This window comes from Pezoporus wallicus, unplaced genomic scaffold, assembly GCF_028554395.1.
Source record: "Pezoporus wallicus isolate ANWC-B61680 ecotype Strahan unplaced genomic scaffold, APGP_CSIRO_Pwel_v1 contig_4788, whole genome shotgun sequence".
Taxonomy (NCBI): Eukaryota; Metazoa; Chordata; class Aves; order Psittaciformes; family Psittacidae; genus Pezoporus; species Pezoporus wallicus.
In genome coordinates, this window is record NW_026638769.1 from 1,388,902 (window position 1) to 1,412,383 (window position 23,482).

Consider the following 23,482-nt stretch of genomic DNA (forward strand, 5'->3'; position numbering starts at 1 on the left):
TTTTTGTTTGTTTGGTTGTTTTTTTTTGTTAAACATAGACCAACAGACTGACTCTAATGCCCAGACCTCTCTTATGTGGCTTTTTCAAGGCTTTGGAGGTTCTTTTATTGCTCCCTCTCCGTCACCATCCCCAGTTACTCCAGCTCAAACCAGCTTACTACAGCCTAACTTTGATGCAGCTTTTGGGTCAACAGCTCCAACGACTGGCAGTTCGTTTGATGCATCAGGTGAGCCACGGGGTTTCTTCCTATGAATTTTCTAATGTGTTTTATGTTAGATTAATTAATGACACCATATTTAGGCTCTGAGTACAAGAAATATCAGTAATTTCTTTGTTCCTTCTCTACTGGAAGAACTCAGGGTGATGTTTAGGCTGGCGTGCACTCAAGAACTCTCTGTACCTATTTTCTATTCTCCTACATCAGTAAAAAACACACTAGTGTGAACACCCTTGCATGTGTCTGATTGCATGGATCAGGAATTACACAAGGAAAACACTGTTCTATAAATCAAGTACATAGGCAAGTCATCTTGCTGCTGCTGCTGAAGCTGTTCTTGAGCTTGCATGGCACCTGAGTGTACACAAAACAGAGACTGGGGTCATGTTCTTTGCCTGACTATAAGCTTAAACTGTCATCACTGCTATCGTTTTGTTTGCATCTCTTCCATTCTATATTTTCCATGCTGGGTCCTTGCTACAAACTTTAAATTGGTGAGTTCTGCAACTGTCTAAGAAAAAATGGTTGAAGTAGTACTGCTGCTTGGTTATTTGGTTGCTTGCCAGTGCACATACTACCCCTTTGTGTCGACTTAACATTAGCATGTACCTCAAATACGGATCAGAAGACAGAATGCTGGCATGAGATGTACCAGATGGTTTGACTTCATGTGATCTAAAAAATGAACTTCTGAGTTTTATGAGTGGACTAACGACTGTCAGTGTGGATGGTTCTGGTTCCTTCTGATCTAATAAGATGTTAGTAGGTTTTCCTGATTCCCTGCTGCTTGTGAGTGAATAATAACATCTTGAGACTTTCAGTCCTGTTACCCTAAGTTGTCAAGGTATAAGACTGCCTTTACCACAGTCATTCTGACTGGTGTTTGCTGCAAGATGTGAATTTTAAAAACATTTTTAATCAATATTGCTTGACAAATGCGTGTACATCTAACATCTTTCTAAGGATGCCTGTAAGAAAAGTACTGTCGTGTGGAAGTGGTGCTGTATGTACACAGATTCAGCTCTCCAATGAATGTCCTTTTAGGCATGCCCTCCCATATTAAGTTCTTATTGGTATAGCTCTTTCAGGATTACTGACATTTGGTGTCTAGTAAAACGACATGCATGCCCTTGTTGGCATTAATTGTAATGTCAGACGATGTTTTGGTAAGACTTGTGATGTTGTTGTCTGTGATAGATTTGTCAGAGCAACAGTGAAATGGCAGGTAGTGTTTTCCTTACCAGAGGTGCTGTTCTAACCAGTTTTCCTTTCACTTTCAGTGTTTGATGGCTTAGGTGATCTTCTTATGCCAACTATGGTTCCTTCTGGTCAATCTATAGCACCTTCAGCCCCAGCAACAGTCACTGCTTCAGTAGCAAGCAAAGGCCTTGGAAGTGATCTTGATTCATCTCTTGCAAACCTAGTAGGCAGTAAGTGACAAATTTTGGTTTTGAGTGGTGTGGCATACAACTGTGTTCCTTTTCCACAGGGCCAAATACCCATTTATTTTAATTTGTTTCAATGTCCTCCTGTTTTCCTGGTGAGATCAGGAAAGCTATAGGCAGGAATAAGGCCTGATTCAGATAGCTTTTAGTCTGGGTTTGTAACTTGTTGCTCTTTCTGCCCAGGATCAAATATTGGGATCTATTCAGTAGGTGTGTTTTGTAGCAGGTGAATGTCCAAGGTACATTCAAAGGCACATCAGACCTGTGCCCTCTGGAAGGCAGAAAGATGGAAAGGTGAAAATTGTCTACAACATCTGATAGCACTGTGCAAAATAAGCAGAAAAGCTGGTGGACACATAGCTGATTTTCTGCTTAATGAGGAGTAGCAGTGGGATGAGGCGTGCACAGCAGCCAGCAACAGACCTTCTCTCAGAAAGTGAACTTTCCAGAACATGTTCTTGAAATACTAACCTAGAACATGTTCTTTTTCCTGTAGTAGGAAAAGGGCTAGAGACTTTATAACAAGAGATCAGTAGTCCCAGGCCCCCAAAAAGCCTAACAGGCATGCCTAGGCTAAGGTATAATACTACTGAAGTCATACTTTGGAGGATTGTATGAATGAAATATTCTGTCAGTATATGTACATGTACCCCAGCAAAGACCTAGCTGATCTTACGATGCTTACTTTTCTGTTAAGTACGTGGGGAAACTACCATGCTTGGAAGTCAGCAGGACTCTTAATCACTTGAAACATTTTCTGCAAGTCATTTGGTATATCCAAGTTTAGGGGGGAAATCAAATTTAGCAATTTGTGAATTACAGGACTTATACTGGTCATGTGAGAAAAGTATTCTTTAAAACTGAGCTTAAAACTTCTTCCAAAGAGTAATTAAGGAAACTACTTGGAGTTCCCATGTACGCTAGAGCAGATAAATCAGTGCAAAACTTCCAGGTGACATTGAGATTTACGTGTATGTTTCTATATGAATGAGGAACAGAAACTATTGCTCTTATTCATGGTAGATAGTTCAGTGCTTTTAAATAACTTTGCATTTTGTAGACCTAAATTTCTTGTTACTTTGGTTTGCTTATGTAGCAAAAATGCTTGCTAAAGTATAAGGCATCTGCAGTGTTGCTAAGTTAGTCTTAAAGAAGGGGTACATGTGGCCAGTCCTCCAATGCTGTCTAAATGAAGACAGCCAAAATGTTATTATTCTATATAAGCCCACGTGCAATGAAACATGAGCTGTTACTTTGACATGCTTTAATTTACTAAACAAATGACTTTTTTTTTTTCCAATCTTTCTTACAATTTTCAGATCTTGGAATTTCTGGCACCACTTCAAAAAAGTAAGTTCAACTTTAAAAAAACAAAACAAGCAAACAAAACCACCACCACCAAACTTTTCAACTCTGCTGTATAGTCTTACCTCTATTTCCGTGTTTGTTAAGAATCAATGAATTCATTATGTATCTCCTCCCCCCTCCCAAAAATCAGTTCACAAAATTCTGGAAAAGGTATTCTGTTCCATACAGGTTCACTGAATAATTAAGGTTAAATGTTCCTGACATAGCTTTTAATCTTGCTGGCTTTAATCTGCGTCTTAATTATTTTTTGAATGTGTATTACTGTCTTCATATTGGATAGCTGGTTTCCAAACAACTTAAGATGAACAAATAGTCCAGATAATAAATTGTATAGCTTCCCTCAGTAATGCAGGCTAATGTGTAATAGTTTTGTTCATCTTTTTGCAGACACTGGATATGCTTATCATGTAGGCATTGGAATACTTGTAAGATAGAGAAGAAGTTTATTCCATGCAGTGAAAATCTTACTTTTGCAAGAAGAAATATTTACAGAATTGCATTCATGTTTTAATATATCTTCTTAATCTGATTTCTGACTTCTGTGGCGAGTCTTCCTCTGTATGCAAGACCAGTTTATAATGCATATTCTTCAGAATGTTTTGTGCCTCTGTGGAGATGATAAGATGGATATGTATAAGCACATAATGAGGTTTACCCCCAAAACTTAGCTTCCTACTTCATTCAAATGGTGTATCATATTCTGGATAGAGCAGCTTCTAACAAAATCTGGTTTTGCAGCAGCCCTTTTATTCTATGAATGATTTGTTTCTTTTGTATCTATCAACTTTTTTCAGAACTGAATGCTTTCCTCCTTCAGCTGTCAGAGCAAGATTTCCAGCAATGAAATGACCTTTCAAAGACTTCTAGCAGGCAGCTGTATTGCCTGGCACCAGTAGAATAGGCAGTAGCAGTCTCTCTTCCAACTTTGCAAGGGTATATGCAATAATATGTTACCTTCAGTCAATACTAAGTAAAACTTCTCTTTAATTCTCACCAAAAAGGCCATAACCATTTTACTGACTTCAGTATAGAGTGTACGGGTGTGTACTGCTAACAACCCTTGAAATTGAGTGGCACTAAAAATGTAGTATCCTTCTGTTAATAACTGCATACACCATAAACTAATGTTAATGTATGCCACAACTGGTTTTCATTTTCACTGTGGAGGTATGCAAATAATAGCTCTGTCTCTCTCCCTCTCTGTTAGGGGGGACCTCCAGTGGAACGCTGGAGAGAAAAAGTTAACAGGAGGAGCCAACTGGCAGCCAAAAGTAGCACCTGCAACATGGTCAACTGGTGGTGTCCCAAGTGCTCCATTGGTAGGTGGTCAATCCATTGATACCACTGGTATTGAAACATTGGTATTTCAGGAGACTATGCAATCATATGTGTAGGTACTACTCCTGTCTACTTCAGCTAAAGAGTTTGCTTCTGTATAAATTATATGATTGTTTCAAGTCACTTTTTAAGACCAGGTTTACACTGGCATAAATAAATCATTGAGTGGAGGTCAACGAAAAATACATTGACATATGTATCAAGATGTTACACTAATGATGTTACTCTACATAAACACTTAATACCTGTGGACATTTCCAAGTGTTCACTTGTGACGCATGTGTGAGGTTAGCTGTACAGGTCTTGCCAGCACCAGGCTCAGGTCAATTGCCCAAAAGACAATGGTATTGGTCCAAAGTTGAACTACTGGAAGGAAAGAAGATAAGTAGGTTTTTCTCAAGCTTTCCTGAATTAAGGTGTTGAAAAGACTACACAGTATTCAGATTAGGTATTGATGCTGGGTTAGAAATGGGTAACTTGTTTAGCAGAGTAAAGCAGTCTGTTGGAAAAGTTAAGTTTGCCCTGTAAAACGTATCAGGACACACTAACTTTGAGAGAAGAGGGTTGAATTGAGCTAAAAATCTAAATTTGGCATAAGAGCAACTTGTCATGGGTAGGTTACAAGAGTAATCCAAAAAGCAGTCATACCTCATCACATCAAAGTTACACAGGGTGATAAACAACCTCCATTTGAAAAAAGTTGGGTTGGGAAGGAAAGGACTGACAAGGGGGAGCGTGGTCAGTTCAGTTCCCTGCTTCCACAGCCAGATGTTAATGTGACTAAGCATGTTCCAGTTTGTTCCTTAACCTTATGGAAATACAAAAAATTCCCTGAACTTGGTATTTCATTGAATGTATTAGTTGTAACATCAACCTTTTTTCTTAATAGAAAGGCTGGGCAATACTGTACAGTGTAAGTGATTTTTTTTTTTTAAATCTCTTACTGTACTCACTAAACACGAAGATACTAACAGAATCTTACCTGCGCTACAGTTATTACTGCTGATTTAAAACTCGCTAGAAGTTACCTAATACTGCTGCTCTTGGACTGTCTGCCCAGCAGATAATTCTCAGGCAGTGTTTTGAATATGGTAGTAGTGATTAACCATTTCTGTGCTGTAAGCTTGAAAATAGTGGCTTCAAATTGTCTTTGCTTTACTTGAATGTGAACTATCAGATGACTTGTACTACCCAAAATTTCTAACTTCTGTAACATCAGCCTGATCTTGTAATGGGTTTACCATCTGATAAATAATGATTCTTTCTTGAAAGCTGGATGGTTTTGATAGCATTTCATGAAACATGGGTGTAACTATAGCAGTTATTTCTCTTAGCTTTACAATCTGTTTAAACTTTTACTAAAATACAGTGCTACAAGTGCTATATATAGTATGTTGGCTATCAGTTTTGAAACTGCAATGCTTTCTTACACTATGTAGAAGGAGAAGGAAAGTACATACTTTCCTGGGCCTAATTTGAGTTGTATTCAGTAAATGGAGTCCCTTCATGATGAGAATGGAGTCTGTCACCCATGCTTTCTTTTGAAGAAGCAAGCTGAGCATCAGTATAAGGACTCATTCAACTTTTTCATTCTTTGAAGCATTGTGGTTTTGAGGTTAGGTATTATCTGCTGCATAACAGCCTTACTGTCCAGAACAGCTCTGAGAATGCTGAGGGCTCCGTGCAGTTTCCAGATGGTTGGTGTGACAGAGATTCTTGCTTTTTTAAATTGTTTTAAAAACACTTTTTAGACAGGAGCTGTGCCTCCAGGAAGCGCTGTTCCTGCCGCAGGAGGTACTCCACCTGTCCCACAACCAGGAGCTGCATTTGGAATGGTGAGTCTCTTTTGTTATGCTGCTCTCCCTGCTCCACCCAGAACAGTACTCACACTGCATTTATTCACAGCCCCCAGCAGGCGCAGGCGTACCCATGATGCCCCAGCAGCCAGTTATGTATGGGCAGCCTATGATGAGGCCACCATTTGGAGCTGCCACTGGCCCTGGCGTACAGGTATGTGTTACTGCTGAATGTTGATTGCTCTCCTTTTCTTTAGAAGCTAGCTTGTGTAGATGCATCATCTCAGCTCAGTTCTAACTATAGGTCTGTAAATGAAATTTCTTATGGTATGAGCTGCCTGACTTGCAGTAGATCACATGAACTGCATTGACTTTTTTGTCAGTTCTCTTGTATGAGACAAGTGGAAGAGATTTCTTACAGCTAACTACATCTAGATCTGGTTTTGGGTGCTATCTCAATAACAACTCAAAGCTGATGGGCATTCCTATTCTGTTCAGAGCTGGTAAAAGTTTACTAGAGCTGTACTCAGCACATTCCCTTCCAGACAAAAAGATTCCTCAGAAAACTGTCCTTCTGCTTATGAACAGGCTTTCTCAGTACATACAACTTTATCTGTTTCAGGCTGGTAGCTTGCTGGTCTTCTGTCAATACATAACAAATACATTCAAGTATGAATTACCATAGAGCATGTAACATTGGAGCACTCGGGATGCATGCTTTACACAGCAATGCACAAATTGAAGTACTGTGGAGTAAAGTTTTTCTTCTAACTTACATTAGGATGGAGAAATGCAAATGAATAATCTTAATTTTTAGTCACTCTATATTCTTTTGTAAGCAATCAACCTGTAGCGAACCACACATTTTAAGTAAGGAACCAATCCCTATTGAAGTTCGTCTGGGTTTTCTGTGTAGAAATGGGAAGAATTTGAAACTACTCTAAGTGAGAAGGTACTTGGTCTTGCTTTTCCTCCCATCTTAAACAGTCTCTGCACTTAGATTAACAAGAATACTATGGGAGACACAAACATTTTTTCTCAGAGAAGGGTATTCATTGAGGTGCCAGGGCTGCATTCATGACACCTCCAGTGCCCTGACTAAGGCAGGGATGGGGAGGAGTAAGGACAGAATGGCAGAATCATTTGGCTCCCTAGTGAGAAGAGATACATGGAACTTGAAAACCTGATATTTTCTGTGGAACAACTGTTGATATTTGTACCTACCGGGGAGGAACAGAGTATAGTATAGTCATGTCTCAAGTACCCTTTTGACTCTTATTTACATTACCAATGTAGAGCAACTTGTACTAAAATGCCAGTCATGGGGGTTTTCAGACGTACCCTGCAGCATGCACTCTGCTTATTCTGCACTTGGTGTTTAACATCTAACAGTTACTTAACTTCTGTCTGGGTTGATGATCCTAACACCATTCTGTCTTACAGAGAGAGAGTGATTTGAAGCTATGCTAATTAGAATATCTAGTGTCTATACGCTTATCCATTAAACCTGCCAAACACTGTTAACCCTTTAGTAAGGCTGGACTCTAAACAATGCTTGAGCAAAATAACAACATGCTGAACTTGCAGAAAAATGAGGACTTTGTATGCTTGCAGTGTGCTTACGTGAGAACCATCTGTATCTACCTAATGCTTGTGTATCCTTGTCTGCTTTGTTTTTTTCTGCCTTCCTGGCTGATGTCCATTAGCTTTCTCCAAGCCCAACTCCTGCTACTCAGAGTCCCAAGAAACCTCCAACAAAGGACCCATTAGCGGATCTTAACATCAAGGATTTCTTGTAAACGATAAGGTATTCTGTGACTGCCTGCCTAAGCATGTTATGCTGTGGTACGTGTCTGGCACACAGATGTTGATTAGGCCAGTGGATTGAATATGACTGATAAAATTGTAGCAGCAGAGATAGGTAGAAACATGCACTGTAATGTGCTGGTTTAAACAGAAAACCAAATTCTGTGTCCCTGCTTTTAATTTTAGCCTGAAAGCTTGACTTTTGGCTAGGTTTTTGTTTGGTTGGTTGTTGTTTTTTTTCCAAAAGTGATTGGCAGGCAAAGTTATCTTCAATCTGTAACTTCCATTTTTACCTTGGTTCCATCCATGGGGTTTAGGTTTGGTTTTGTTGGGTTTTTTTGTTTGCTTGTTTCTTTGTTTCTTTTTCCTGAAATGAATACAGAAACAAATAGAATCATAACAGCGTATAAATACTGGGGGCAAAACAGTGCTAAATAGTCTTGTTCCAGTCTTGTGGGTGTGGAAACGGATTTGGTATTGTAGGTGTAAAGGGATCAAAAGAGGAAAAACTTACATATCCTGCTTTACAATTTTTCAAGGCACTACTATTCTGAATGCTAAGGTATGAGGTCCTGAGCAGTGCTGTGTAGAACAACACTGGGTAAGAACAGAGGAGTAAATAAAAAGAAAAAAATGGAGGAGTAGTAAAAGAGCAGTACTGCAGAAGGGAAGGAAAAATGGCAGTCATTACTGTGAGGGTTTTGGAGCAGGATGTGAAGATGGCCAAGTAGATAAATCAGATTGAGCACTTAAACCAGTGAAAATACAATAATGCAGAAGTAAGGTAGGTATTTTATATTTAAGACTAGAATAATTTGCCAAGTGAGGAGAGGACAATCATTGCATATCTTTAAAGCCTTCTTCATAAGTCCCTTCTCTTTTTTCCTGTAGCTTAATTCAAAGCCATGTTCTAAGCCCACTCTGCACTTGAGTTAGCAGCAGTGGATGGGATCAGGCTGCTCTTGGCAAGCACCACCCAGTCCCACTTCCCTCTTTTCCAAATTCCACCTCCAGGGGAGGTGTACCTTGTACTTGGTGGAGATGGCCTGGAGTGGCGATGCGCCTTCATTTCTAGTACTCACTGGTTCCAATGGGTTTATAGTAGACAGATTTGTAACTGCTTGTGGGAAGACTGCTGTTCATGGTAACAACACCTTTAAAGTGTGAAGTGAGGAGCAGTTTTGGTGCTCTTTCTAGAACGTGCTTTATCTAACTTACTATATTGGCGTTCATCTAATGTTTTCTGTATTCACAGCTGCAGTTTTTCTGACTGGATGATAAAAACATGAGTTTGGAGTCTACAAGCGGATGCTCAGAGTTTCAAAGTGAGCCACCAATACCAAACCCAGCGCTTACTCAGACTTTCTCTTCCTCCTGAAACGTGTAGCACAGCTGTGAAAGTGAACATTAGGAATGTGTACTACCTTAGCTGTTATCCCTACTCTCTCAAAATTTGTGTACTTGGGTTATTTGTGTTTTACAATTTAAACAATGGATGTATGTTTCTGATGCCTTCTAGTGCTTTTCTGAACCTATCCCACGGGGGCAGATTATGCAGCTGTTGTTTGGTGAGCCATTTGGAGCAATGTCTGTTGTTTTTGAAGGTTTCAATGTATATAACTTTTTGAGGACACCTAAAATTTCCCTAGGACTCAATTTCTCCTTTATCTGTTACAAAACATAGTGCGATAATACCAGATAGTAAGGAAAATATTTATGAAATTGTGCGGAATACATTTTTTTTTCCCAGTCACAGAAATCTCAATTGTTGTGGAAAAAAATGTTTTATTTTTGTGGCACTGTATATGTTAAGATAATTAAAGTAATATAAAGGTAAACTTCCGTAACAAAATACTTTTTCAATGATTTACCAAGAATGAAAAAACATATCTGAAAGAATACCATATTTATTGCTGGTTTTATTTTTAAAAACTTTTATTTTAAGTAATTAAGTTTTTGCATTTAAAATTGGCATATTTATCAGTTCTTGCTAAATGCACTGAAAATACGTAAAGGGTCAATTTCTCTCCATGTAGTTGGAAAAAGCAACCATAGTTGTGCTGGCATGAAGGGATTTCAAATACGAGAGCACTCTTTGGTATATCTGTAGTCAAAACATTACAAGTGATGTTACTCATCTCTGTTCAGTTCTTATGTACATCTCTTAATTTAGTGCTTACCTGTGTATGCCTTAGGCTAGTGTTTTCTCCATTGCCCCGAATGCGCTGTGAGTAGCTTTTGTACTATTGGTGATTAGATTTAATTCTGATCCAGAGATCCATGCCCTTTACTGTACATACTGTGTTTCTTTAATTTTTATTTGTTCTCATACTGTTTCTGCTGATGGCTTGGCATAAGATCTTGACTCTTCAATGAGGTCACTGTTGATCAGTGTTACAAGTGGCTTGGCAGTTCTCTGTAAAAACATATTGGGTTGGAAAGATATTCATCTGAAGTCTTTCAAATGAACTATTTAATCAATGTATGGTACCATTAAAAGTGGTTGTATCCGAATTTGCTGTAGGGATAACATACACTGTTATGGGAAAGTTCTATAAAAAGCTAATTTCAAAATGGCTCTTCTTTGTATTTCAGTTTAAAAAAAAAATACAAAAAAAACTAAAAAAAAAACCAAACAACCAAACCAACCCAACAAGAAACCCCAGTGCATGTGTGTCCTCTGAGATGCAATAAACACCTTGATCAAAGTAAATATCTTGTTGCCAGTTTTATGATCATTGAGATGTGCTGATCACAGTAATACACCTTGAGAGGGGAAAAATGCATATAGGGCTCGACACTGAGTCCGCTGCCTATGGTAATGACTTTTGCTGATCTTTAAGCATTGCAGGAGGGAACCATACAAAGCCAGACTGAGCACAAAGCCGCAGGTAAAGTTGGGAGAGGGAGAAAAGTATTCTCTACTTTGACTTATAACACCTTAGGAGGCTTCATTAGCGCTCTTTATCTCCTTAAACTGAAGTAATATTGGAACTGTGAAAGTTTATAATACTGGTCCTGATTTCTTTCGTGTGTTCCTATTCAAGTAGCTTATTGAGAGGTAGCACAGCTACAGTGCTACATGAATTGATTGTGCTGTAGTTCATCTTATTGCAGGATGAAAGGAGGAAAAAACATTTCACACAAGAGAGACTTTAATGTACTAAACTTTATGGTGTGATTTACTAACAAAATGAAGTGATGAAGCAGTACTGAATGCCAAAGACTGCTTCAAAGTACTTTGTAAGCAACAAAACACTGAAACAACTTGATCACGCTCTGTTAAGGTTTGAATCTTGACTTGGATTTCAAAGAGTTACCGGATTTCAAAAACCAAGTTATGCAACCATTTGGGGAGTGGCATTGCTTAAGAGGTTTTGTTGGTTATTCATTTGGGTTTCTTTCACTTGCTACTATGTTGGTATTCTGAATCTATCAAGTTTGGCCTTGGAAAAGTTGGTATTATGTTTCAGCTTTAGGATGTGTGCCCTGTTGGGTCAGGATGTTCTGGATTAGAGATCTGTAAACTCAGCAAGTTACTGTTTTGTCACTATTTGAGCACGAAACTCTCCAGAGTCTCACATCCTTCCTATGTGCTATGTCTTGCCAAAGCCAGGGAGTGTTTGACTTCTTACCACCATGTTGTGCATGTCTTCTCAAAGTAAGGACAGCATTTTCAGAGGACAGTCATAACCAAACATGTACATACATTCAGACAGTTTATTGGTGTCTCATTCAAATTTAGAGGATGAACTTGCAACAGAACTGCAAATGAATGTTTGTAATGTTACACGTTTCAAGGGGCCAAACCTCAAGTGTGAGGGCTTTTTCTTTGCTGGGTACGTGCCCCTGCCATGCAGTAGTTGCCGTTCTGCATCGACTTCAACTATGCCTGCAACCCTTGTACCTTGCTCTTGTTGGTCTTCTGTAGATCTCGTGGCCCGTAGCTCCATGCAGCCTGCCGTGTATGTGGCATTTGATATCCCGTGAGGAAATAGAAGCCTGGACAGAAAACAAACTTGGTGGAAAAGTAAGAAGCTTATGTGTGGTGGGAAGCAAAACTGGTGTATTTCTTCAGTGTGCTGAGTAAGGCTAAACAAAAGTGACTCATACTTCATATCATAGAATCATCACAGAGGAGTTATAAAATCTGGCTTGCAAGGAAAACAAGCAGTTGTCTCCTGTCCTGTAGAAAAGAACATGTTCTTATTATCATCAGTTTCATCATCCAGGCATAAACGCATCTGTGTCCTGCTATGACTAACCACTTCTCAATAACAGCTATAGCAAAGAGTGGGTGGGGAGGAGGGTTCCCATCTGTGGGAGGAAGAAACTGTCTCCCTTCCCTGCATTTTTCATGACAGGAGGACAGGTTTTGGACAACCAATATGTCGCTTACTCAAGCTCTTGCTGTTCTGTGCGCTGGCTTCTTTAGAAGCATGTCTCTAGTACATGCCATTTCTGTAGCTCTCCCTGAAGTACTGGGTAACATAAGGAGTGATAAATACTCAGCTTAGTGTAGAGGTTTGAACAAAACCCCCAACTTGTTCTTCAGAACTGACTGATGTTTTGAATGTTTGGGATTAGCAGTGTCTCCTACTCCTCTTCCCCATTCATTTGTCAATTTTAATTGGCCTTATTTGAGAATTTTAGCTTCGTTTTATAATGTATGCCTTTCAAAACATACTGTAGATTGAGTTGAGGGTTTCTGGATTGATGCTGGTGTTTACCCAGAAGAAAGCCTGAATGGTGAGAACTAAATTATTGCTGTCCTCTAAGATCCTGGAAACCACCTTAGCATTTCAGGCTGGCTGCAAAATCAGTCTGCTACCTGAACTTCAGGCAACTGCAAAGGCTAGAGGCTTGTCTTAACAACCAAAACAGGAAAGTCTAGAGCAAAAACTGTAGCTGGGGTGGGAGGTGTTCATCTAGTTCATGAAATGTCTAGTATCCACAGCTGACACTGTTTTTTTTGGCATGAATCTTGTCTTCTGCTCCTCCTTCCACATCTGGAATAATAAGAATAATAAGAGCTGCCTGCTCAGGCAGCTTATTCTGCGTGGGGTAAAAAGGTCCCAATGACTTAGTGCCTAGAAAAGCCAACTGAAACTTCCTGTGATAAAAGTAATGGCAGTGACACAAAGATGATACATGGAGTTAGTGATCCAGCTCTTCTAGAACATGAAATGTATCAGAAATTTTATTAGAAGAGAAAACCTTTTTCTCATGTGTTATATTGCTAGTGCTGTGAGCAGTGTGGGAAGTGGCAGACGCTGAGTGGTACTGAAGGGACAAATAAAGAATTTCAGAGATGGGATTACAGAAGGAGAGAGGCTATGCATATTTTAAAGCAGACAGCACTGCCACTTTTTCTGTTCCAGATCCTGGCTCCTTAGGCTTCACCACCTCTTCCTTTTCCCTTAATTAAACTTTGCAAACAATGTGGGTAGTAAAAGCCTTGCTTTAGCCAACTGAAAGAGCAGCTTCAGAACCTTGACATTTGGCTTTATTTCAAAGAATCGAGGAGGATAGATAATTTCTCTTTTGAAACATGGGAAAAAACAAGTTTAGTAGATCAGCAAGGGAAGAAATGGGGAAAAATTAGTAGTATTGAGACCAGTTTACAGATAGCTTATTATACAAATTCTATCTTAGGTTTTAGAGCATCTTTGAATCTACTGATTAATGAACCTGTGCACAAAGTATCTTCTGTTGTTCACAGGGCTTCAGCCACTTGGAGATTTCAGTCTTTCCACTTTCATAGGAGAACCAAATTGTAGGAGCTATTTCTGTGGGCACACCTTTGGGATAGAGCACACCATTCCCTTTGTGCTTGGAAGAAGATGTTTCCGGCAGTGTATTGAAATCACCACTTCCCAGCTCGCCTCTACCCCATCACAACGGTATCTCGTACCTGTCTGGCATCCCTGCTGCTCAGGGATGAACAAACACAATGGGCCTTTCTCAGGCCCGCACTTTGTGGGATTTTAAATATGTATTTAAATATACAAATTTAGCTCTTCTCATTTTAAGTATTTATTTAAATATACAAATAAGCGTATACAATTACACATATATATAAATGTGCAGGCAGCTAGAGGCTTTGCCTTGCTGCCTGGGTCCTGTGCCACCACCAGTACAGTTCACTTTGTGTTTCTTCCTGCAAACCTTTGCAGCAGCGTGACTGAAACACTTTCCCATCCCTCCATACAGTGCTCTCATTTCAGAAGTGGGATTGATAGAAATCGAGCTGCTTACCTCTTTATGCTCTCTTGAAGATCTGGTTATGCAGAATTTGCTTATAAAGTCCCTGGATCCAAGGCAAGTCATGCAGGAAGTTTTCTTCTTTCTCAAAATATTTGACTGCCTGTGATGTCTGTAGGATTGCTAAAATGATTTACTCTCTAATGGATGGTCCAGGCCCAGACAGGGAGAGAGGCAAGGCAGCATTCAGTACAATGTAGCTAATTTTTAATTGACACAAAAGCTGCATGAACTCTGATTGCATGCACACTACCCAACAGTTCTGGTTTTGTGCATGGGCTGTTTTTAAGCATCCTCTTAAACCTATGTGAAATTAAATTAGGCTACTTATTTGGCTAATAATTATTTTTCTCTAAAACTTCCCTTTATATTTTAAAATGCAGATGTAATCACCTTTTTACTACCATAGTTCTTGTACAGACTAGAGTGAGTTGATTCCCATTTATTAACAGAGACCATACAAAAGATACTATTCTTATTCATAGTAATGTGAATAAATTGCAGTGTCAGTAAGCAGATTTTCTATTTAAATGCTCAGCTATTGTTTAGGATTGTAAAAAGTAATTATAAAACTAACGTGTATGTGTGTAAGTCTGTAATGCTCCCCACACTTTTTAGTCTGAGCTACTACTAGGTAAACTTATTTCTCCTGAGCAGCTCTATAACCATGTTGTTGGAGTACAGCTAATACTAATTTCCTTGTTTGCTTAAGCTTTCCTGGTTTCTCCAGAACCTGTTATGTTCAGTTATCCAGAAAAGATGTGCACCTCATGGTTTCTGAGTGAAGTCTTTATCTTCTGAAGATTTCAAAACATAGCCTCACAGATTATATTCTTGATGGTTAGTAAGATGTAACATTAGGTTGTGGTACATATATCTTGCACATATGTAATCAGTACAGTTAAATGTAGTTTAGAAAAAGGTTAGACTGTTCTGTCCACCCAAAATACAGAATTTCATGTCCAGGGTTTCAGGATCCTAGCAAACATTTGTTGTAATAAGGTAGCTTATATATCTGCTAAAATATTTTGCTTCTTTTGACGTTTGGCTTCATGACTGATCATCAAAATTGACTCTAATCCCACTCTGCCATTTCGCCTGGCTTCTGGGTGTTTCATACAACTCCTTTTTTTATTTGTATTTTGCCAGCGGATGTTGATGGCTGGATTTGGGCTGTTTGTGCTTTTAACAGCTTTTAGAAATACCTCAAAGAATTTGCTAATGTATCCCTTACAACCTCCATCTCTCTTTAGATGAGGAGTTTATATTGGTAAATGGGCAAATCATCTATATTTCATTCAAAAGCAATTTTTAGAGAAACGAAGAATAATTACAAGCCCTGGGAGCTGCAGTGATACTTATGCCAGGCTGTATCCCATTGACACGTTCTGTCATTAGGAAGGAAAATCCCCATTTCAAACCTTCAATGTTGTCTTTGCTGTTCCTTTACCCCTTTGGGGCTAACACAGGAAGAGCCTTTACCTATCAAGTAAAACAATTCCTACCAATGTAGTATTGCAAGTGGTTGGTCTGGAAATCTTAAAATTGAGTAGCTGCTCTCATGTCAGGTGTTTACAGTGCAGTTTCCATGAGGAGCCTGTTGTGGATGTGCTTCTTTGACTCACTGGCCTTTAAATTAGTCTCCAGGCTTACAGAATATTCTTTATCTAGCTGTACAGCTCAGCTTCCAGCAGGCTTTGCCATCTGAGACTGAACTTACAGTGGCTGGAAACTAGCTGGTAAGTCCAGTATTCCGATAGATCTGTCAGAGACAGAGGAGAGATGCAACTAAAATAAAATCATTTTCCCCTAGCCAAATTGAAAAGCTAAGCTGGTTCAATCTGTGCTGTACTGGAGCAGAGTCTTGTGTGAAATATAATATTTTTCTCTTGGCCAAAGCATTTTATTGGCAATATGAAAGTTCTGTATAAGCATGCACGCTGCTTCACTTAAAATTTGGCTCTCTGCAACAGGCAAACAAGACCAACACAGCTTGCTGCACTCCACTGCAAAGGCAATACATTCAGAGCATGTGAAGTTTCCACTTTAAGACTGCTGGGCAGAGTCAGAAGATAGAAATCACAGAAAATAGAGAGCCATCCATTCTATTCCCCTGCTCCAAAGCCAAAATTGTATAATTCCCAACAGATTTTTCTCAAAGACCTCAATCACAAAGCAGCCTTCCCAAATAACCGATGCAGGACATCACCACCTTCACTCTGAGAAGGCTCCTGTTACTCTATTACCTGATTCCTTTCACTGCGCATTGAACTGTTACTTCTTTTGCCCGTGGGGATACTCCCTTTGTTCTTTGCAGCAGCAAAGATGATATTTGGACAGTTGCCATGGTCATTCTTCTGTCTTACGCCTTTTGTCTTTAATCCATCCTTGCCAGTCAAGTTTTGTAGATGTCTGATCAATCTTCATTTTCTCTGCCCTCTCTTCAATTGGCCCACACTTCTGTGAAGAGCAGCATCCAAAACAGGACGCAGCAGCAGAGTGAAGGCACGCTTGTGCTGTATGTAACAGAAATACCATGTCCCAGGGCTTGTGAGACAGGCTTCCAGTAATAGATCCAAGCATGGCATCTCCACTTTCCCCAGCACGATTGCATGATTGGGCCATGGTCAGCCTTTGCTTCTCTATGCACTCAAAGCCTTCCTGAAAAGCTGTGGTTTAAGCAATTGCCCTTCAGCATACATTTGTACATAGAGTGTAGCCATTTGGGGGAAACAGAGAAAAACGGGAAATAGGGAAAAACAAGAAAAAGTTTTGGCAATTTAAATAATTTCAGTTTTGAGCATTATGGTTTGGCTCTGTGACATTAATAAGAGTGCATTCAGTGCACTGCTAAATCTTTTCAGCATGGGAATATATTTGGGGAGGATGAGGGAGGCCATGGGCTGAATGTCTCTCCACACCCTTCTTTTCAGGTCGTTGGATATCTGTGTGCATGGGGAGTTTTCCTGGGAGAACTCAGCACATGGTGGAGATGGCAGGAGATGGGACTGTCCATCCTCCCTCAGACCTTTGAATGCAGGGTCCTCAAATTCTGTTTCTCCCACGTGCATCTTGTGCAGGGGCCATGCAGGAGATACAAAAACAAGAAGCAGCTGCAAGTCACGGAGGGATGAGGGAGGAGACAGTGCAGTATGTGGGCATAAATTCAAGTTCCAGACGCTGTGACTGTGTCAGTAACTTCTCTTCAGTTACTCTTTGAGCATCCCATTTACAGTCATACTACTATGTCTATGCGGTACATAGCTATATGTAAGTATATTCGCTGACATACCATATATATGTATGTACATATATATACACACACCTATATATGTTTTTATATATACATACATGTACACATGATACACTAGGCATCCAATTTTCAGCAGGGTCTGTGAAAACTGCAACTGGAACTTCTTCGTAACACTGCTGCTATGTACATATTGGAAAACATAAAATACCTTGTTTGGTAACCCTGGCTGTTCTTTGCCTGAACAGTGCTGGTATATCAGCTGTTTATTTGGGTTACAAGTTTGAGTTTGATACAAAAGCACATGGAGCAGCACATTTGGTGTGTGATGACACACTGTACAGGTGGGGGTCAGCAGCAGGGTCCTTGTTTGCAAGGTGGTAAATGTGTCCAACTTGGGGAATCTCCCCATGAATGTAGCTGGAAATAGCAGAAGGGAGAGTTTTAGGTGTCTCTTGAATAAAGATTGTGGTAACATTAACAGATCCAGAGCACAGGTTTCTTTTCCTTGTTGCCTGTACCACATTCACATGCTGTGGATGTGTAAGGAGCAACAGGGAGAATCAGAATACAGCTATCAGCTGTAATCAGGATGTGATGCAAGTCTGAACTGCTCTTCTCTCATGACAAGTTTTGTGGGTCTTAATGGCTATAATATCTGGATGATGTTTAAATATCTGCCAAAGACTCTCTCTCAGCAGTAGGTTTATCATCGTCACCAATGGGAGCTACTGCCTTTGGATTGCCCCAGGGCATTACCTGCTGAGCCCCTAATTCTGTAATTGGTGGAGCTGCCTAAAAAATCCTCTGGTGAAGGAAGATGACATTGGCATCCCACTAAAATAGCAAAAAAACAAAACAACAACCCAAGAAACCTAACTGCTTGAAATTTTTTTTTCCATGCACTTAGTCAATAGATAGTAGAAGAAAACCATGTCAAGTCTTCTTTTTAGGAATGAAAGTGAATCTTGCAGGTATTTTAGCAATTACCTGCTTCATAGGTAACCTTGTTTCCTACCAGTCTTGTTCCTCTCAGCTTTACCTTTATCATGTTTCTACCAGAACGTGCTTGGTTCCACAGTGACATTTTGCTTTCAAACAAGGGGGAGGGAACAGGCTTCTAGGTCTGGAAATGTGACTTCTTCTGTGTCTAAAAATACAGGCCTTGAAGCTTAGCCTTTGCCAAGGAAAAAAAGCTGCTTTGTGGCCTGGAAAAGTACATGACTGCACGCCTCTGTCCAGGACCATCTAATTTTGGCTCTGTATGTGGGCTCTGAGTGATGTGGCAAGAGACAAGCACATGGTGGCCAGTGTGGGCTCAGCAAATAGGCTGCACTTACAGCCCTGGCTCCACCTGAGACATTATGAAAAGGGCTTGTATAGGGATATAATGAAGCATGGAGTTTCCTAAGCTCTTTCCAGTAGTGGTTTTTATTTATGCTGTTTAATGGTATTGAGGGTGGAAAAGGACAGGTTCTCTTCTCTGTACATACTGGAATATGAAGGCTTTACCCTTTCTGTAGAGTTGTGATTTTCTCTTTCCAAATGTGAAGAAATGCTGCAGAATTGCTATCTACATCTATAGCCTTCCTTTTCCAAGCTCAGCCCTTGGATTAGCCCTAGAAGCCTGTGCTGCTACAACAAGACATGGCCTTGACAGCAGGCTTAAATAACTGATGTGATAAACCTCACCCACAGCCGGCTACCAAGAAGGTCCCTGCCGAATTTCTCCAGATGCTGAGCAGACGTGGCTCCCACACAGGCACATCTCCCTGCCGGGCACCATTGGCTTTTCATTTGAAACTGTTATTCCAGTGGATCTTGCGGGGCTATGGGAGCTGTCTACAGCCCAGTTGGCATAATAATTGTTGTTATTTTTACAGTCAGTTAAATCAGTGGAATTAAATAAAGCTTCCCCTGGAGAGTATGATGTATCTAAGAGATTAAACCCTGTGCTTGCTGCTGGGGTCCAGAGCCTGTGACCTCTCCTTCAGTCAGCATCTGCAGCCCAAGGAACTGTCAGGGCAGCCCAGAGCTATTTTGTAAGGGACGTCACAAGATTGCTTCTTCAACTGGCACGCTGTGTTAACACTGACTCAGAGCTTGTGAAAGCATTTCCTAAGGCTGGCTGCAGATTTGATGCATTGTTTTGGTGCCATGAACACTGATTGGCTTACAGTGATTCTGCCTTAGTTTTCTGTTTGCAGGTGGGTGTTACCTTAAGAGCACTTAGAAGTGGTTTCTCTTGGACAGAAAGCCAGGTTCCTCACTGTATAGCACCAGTGGTTGGGCATTATTTATTTAATTTATTGTTAGGTGGTTGGTGCATAAGTAGAAAATGAGATGAAACCCCAAAGCAGATACAATTAAAAAAAAATTAAAAGTGGAATTAGCAACAGAGAGAGCCTAAGACAGGCAGGGAAGCATGAGATGAAGTTGCACATTAAAAATAGCTGAAGTACAATGAGAGAGGCCAGCCCCGCTCCAAAGGGCAGAACCCAAAGGTAGCACAGGTACAGTGGGACTGTGAAGATGCTCTGGTCAACTGAGGCACTGAAGGAGAGGTTAGAGCAAGGGGAACCAAGGTGAGCCCTACAGGAAACACCCCCACTGGTGCAGCTCCAGGCTGGGGCCTTGGCTGGCACTGAACCATTCAGTCCAGGAGCTTCCTTTCCTGGAGGGAATGGGATTGGATGAGATGAGAGTGTGCGCTATATGATGGGAAAGGCATGGCACGAAATTCACAGGACAAAGGGATATCTGAGCCTCTATATCCAGTGGTGGGGACATTTGGAAGAGAAGTTTGCCTCTCTCTCCCCCCCTAACCCCCCTCTCAACTGCATTTCCTCTAAGCCATTTCTTTTATGCTTGTAGCTGGAGGCAGCTAATGCAATCTTTGTGGAGCCTTCAAGATGAAGATGAGTTTAAAGCTGCTCCTCCTTGTGTGTGTGTAGTGTACCATGGATTTGTGCATCAAAATAACTGAGCAAAAACTGCTTCAAAATTGTAACTCCCTAAAGACAATTCTCTACCAGTTTAAAGGTAATAAAATGTAATTAGTGGCAGCTGTATTATTCCTTTTTTATAAGCTTGTGAACACTGTTTTCACAGTATGGACAGAAAACTAATCTCACATTGGTCGTTGCACAGATGCCTGATTTTATTTAGTCCCAACCAGTAAAGAAAAAATCAATAAGCAAGAAGTGAAGGACTCAAGCATGTCAGTTGTATAAGCAGCATTATCGATCACAAGTCACTGTTGTAACAGGTTAATTTAAAAGCAGTAAAGCATCGTATCTAGATTGAACATTGTCAAAGCTACTTTCCGTTTTGAGTATTGGTTTCCTTTTTATTTATTTCTAAAAGAAAAACAACTGGTTAAAGATCATAAATGTCTAGTGTATAATGCTCTATAACAAGTAAACACATTTAATATGTGACAGGTCAGGTTTCCCTCTAAGATTCAGCATTGTAAATGAGAGGAATGTGTTGCAATATTTGGTTACTGGTACTTACTGTTTCAACCCACCATTATTAAAAATGACCTCATACATCCTCCATGGATACATACAGAAAAATGTAAAATGTCAGTGGCAAAGTGCTTGGAAACTTCTGTTCATGCCCATCATTTAAGTAGACCAGGTCTGAGCCCAAACTCACAGTAAGTAGCACAAGTTTGGTAGCACAATAAATCCCTGTCCCTGTGGGGAGATGGTGGGTTAGATAACCAGCAACTCATTATTCTTTCACCACATAACTCACCACGGCTCTGGAATGTACCCATGTCCTTCACACATGCGCATGGCAGAAAGCCCCATATACCACACGTATCTATAAAGTCTCTGTTGCCTTTATGCATGCACCTTTTTGAAAATGTCCCTGGTTTACTTATGTAAAAAGATGGCGCTTGTCTCAGAGATTAATATTATTTTTTTCTTCCCTTCATATTACTAGTAAATCCCCTTCGGGGTAACTTAGCATTCTCTTTTTGTGTGTGTGTTGGGTGAGGGGAAGCTGCTGGTGGCATTTGAAGGCAAGTTGCATCCCCAGCACTGAGCGGGTTGGTTTGTTCCTGTACAAGAGCCAACAATATTTGGCTGATGAGTTAATCATTCAAGAGAAGTCAAGAAGTCAAAGGAGTTTAAAACACTAGGGCTGCCTTCCACTGTAGGAAAAACAGAAATCGTGTTTCCTTCCAAGTCACCGTGCATTTTTGTTGTTGATAGCGGTCTTCCCCTTTGCTTTCTCTTGTACTCTTCTTCCTCTGGGGCCTGCCCTGCTTCAAAATACCCACAGAGAGATGCAGCCAGAAAGGGTCCTTTGCCATGTGCTCTCTCCTGGCTGCTTTTGTCTCTGATTTAGCAAAGCTGAAACCAGCATTTAATCCATAAAGCTGGAAATTTAACTGGAGGGGAAGGGTGGGAGAATGCTGCAACTGCAGCCAAAGGGCAGCTGAGTAATTTGTCTGAAAACCAGCCCAACTTATTTTCATCCCATGTTTTCAAACTCTTTCACACGGAAAAGAAGTAGAGCCATAGCAACTGCAGTAACCATGGTGTGTACGCAATTGCCAAGAGGCGCTATCTCTGTAAAATATTTGTGTAGCTTTTCCAGCATATCTGATCTTTTTTCTTTGCAGTAACATCTGAAGGGTAAGCTACTGTCAGGGCTTAGAGACATATTCCAAGCAGGAAGAATGAACAGTTCATCAGGAATACCTGCATAACAACCGGCATAAGATGCCACTTCTTTGTTGAAATTGGGTTGCTGTTATTTGGTGATGGCCTTTTGAGCATTTGTTAAAGATGAAGGGAACTGAAAGTACAACAGAAAAATGCCTGCACAAGGACCTGGCCAGTATTAGGACATTTCTGGGCTGATGAGATGTTTGGACAGGGTGCCAGTCCAAGTCCCCCAGGGCCCATGGGAAAGTGAGACCTAAAGCATATCTTGGAATGTATCTTCCATCAGAACAACTACATCCCTTCCAGTGGCTTGGGAGTAGCCTGCAAAGGATTCAGCTGTCACTCCTGTATCGCTGTTGTGTTCCCTGGATTTGGGCTGAGAAATATTTCTCAGTCACCATGACATTCTCCCAAAAGGTGGCAAAAAATAGACTCCAGCAATAAAAAGATTTAGGTGCTGTTACCAGCCCCAAATGGACTTCGGCCCAGGTGACAAAACTGTTGGTCCTATTTATTCCACTGTGGCCCTTACTCCTCCCCTGTGTAAGGACCACCAGATTTGGCGAGGAAGCCCTTGCCAGATCCCTGTTAAATATCGCTTGTATTAGACGCACTGTTAATCACTGCTTTAATCCTTTCTGAACTTTCCATTAAATATTTCCAGCAGGTCTTGTTCTTGCCAAAAGTCCCTCCTTTTTACTGTCACAGATCAAATCAGCACCAGTTTCAAGGGCACAGAGTTAAGATAATGCTGAGAACCTAGATTATGATGTTTTAAGGACTTCTAATTTGGCCTGGTTCAACAGATTTCTGGGGTAGAAAATACAATAGCTAAAAGCAGAAACAGAACTAATTACTTATTGCAGAATTAATAAGTTGTGGCATAGTCTGTGAGTCATTTCCTTGCTGAACCAATTTTATTTTCACTCATCAAATTTGCTTAGGGAGTAATTATCTTGGAAGACAGGAGTAGGCAGGGAGGTTTTTTCCCAGACCAAATTTAAAGAGACATTAATATCTTGTAAGACCACATCCCAGATGATTCACTGATAACTTATTACAAGCATTTACAGAATGGAGTTTGTGTAACACCACCATTGCTAACAAACTACATCATGACAAAGGAAAAGAAAAACAGAAAATATTTATTGACATAGTATGCGCGTTGTATAATATCTTAATATAGCAAAGGTTTGCATTTATTTTCCCAAATAAGTTGTCTTTTTTGCACAGTTAAAAATATTATAAAAACACATTTTTTGAAGTTCACTGTCAGTCTTTAGAAAGTTAGGAACATTAAAGAATCACCAAA

At 40.2% G+C, this 23,482-nt stretch overlaps 1 protein-coding gene across 19 annotated transcripts in view; it reads left to right on the forward strand.

Moving 5' to 3' along the window:
• SNAP91 (synaptosome associated protein 91) overlaps positions 1-10,684 on the forward strand; it is a 70,004-nt gene extending 59,320 nt beyond the window's left edge. For 10 of the 19 annotated variants that reach the window (XM_057412419.1, XM_057412427.1, XM_057412431.1 and 7 more), the window contains 9 exons: positions 90-227; positions 1,499-1,648; positions 2,983-3,013; positions 4,239-4,350; positions 5,259-5,282; positions 6,121-6,204; positions 6,275-6,379; positions 7,872-7,972; positions 9,227-10,684. In XM_057412419.1, the coding sequence (XP_057268402.1) occupies positions 90-227; positions 1,499-1,648; positions 2,983-3,013; positions 4,239-4,350; positions 5,259-5,282; positions 6,121-6,204; positions 6,275-6,379; positions 7,872-7,964 (737 nt within the window). In that variant the 3' untranslated portion in view covers positions 7,965-7,972; positions 9,227-10,684. The remainder of the gene's footprint in view (positions 1-89; positions 228-1,498; positions 1,649-2,982; positions 3,014-4,238; positions 4,351-5,258; positions 5,283-6,120; positions 6,205-6,274; positions 6,380-7,871; positions 7,973-9,226) is intronic. The other 9 variants (XM_057412436.1, XM_057412422.1, XM_057412428.1 and 6 more) reach the window with 4 other exon arrangements.
• The last annotated feature ends 12,798 nt before the right edge of the window (positions 10,685-23,482 follow it).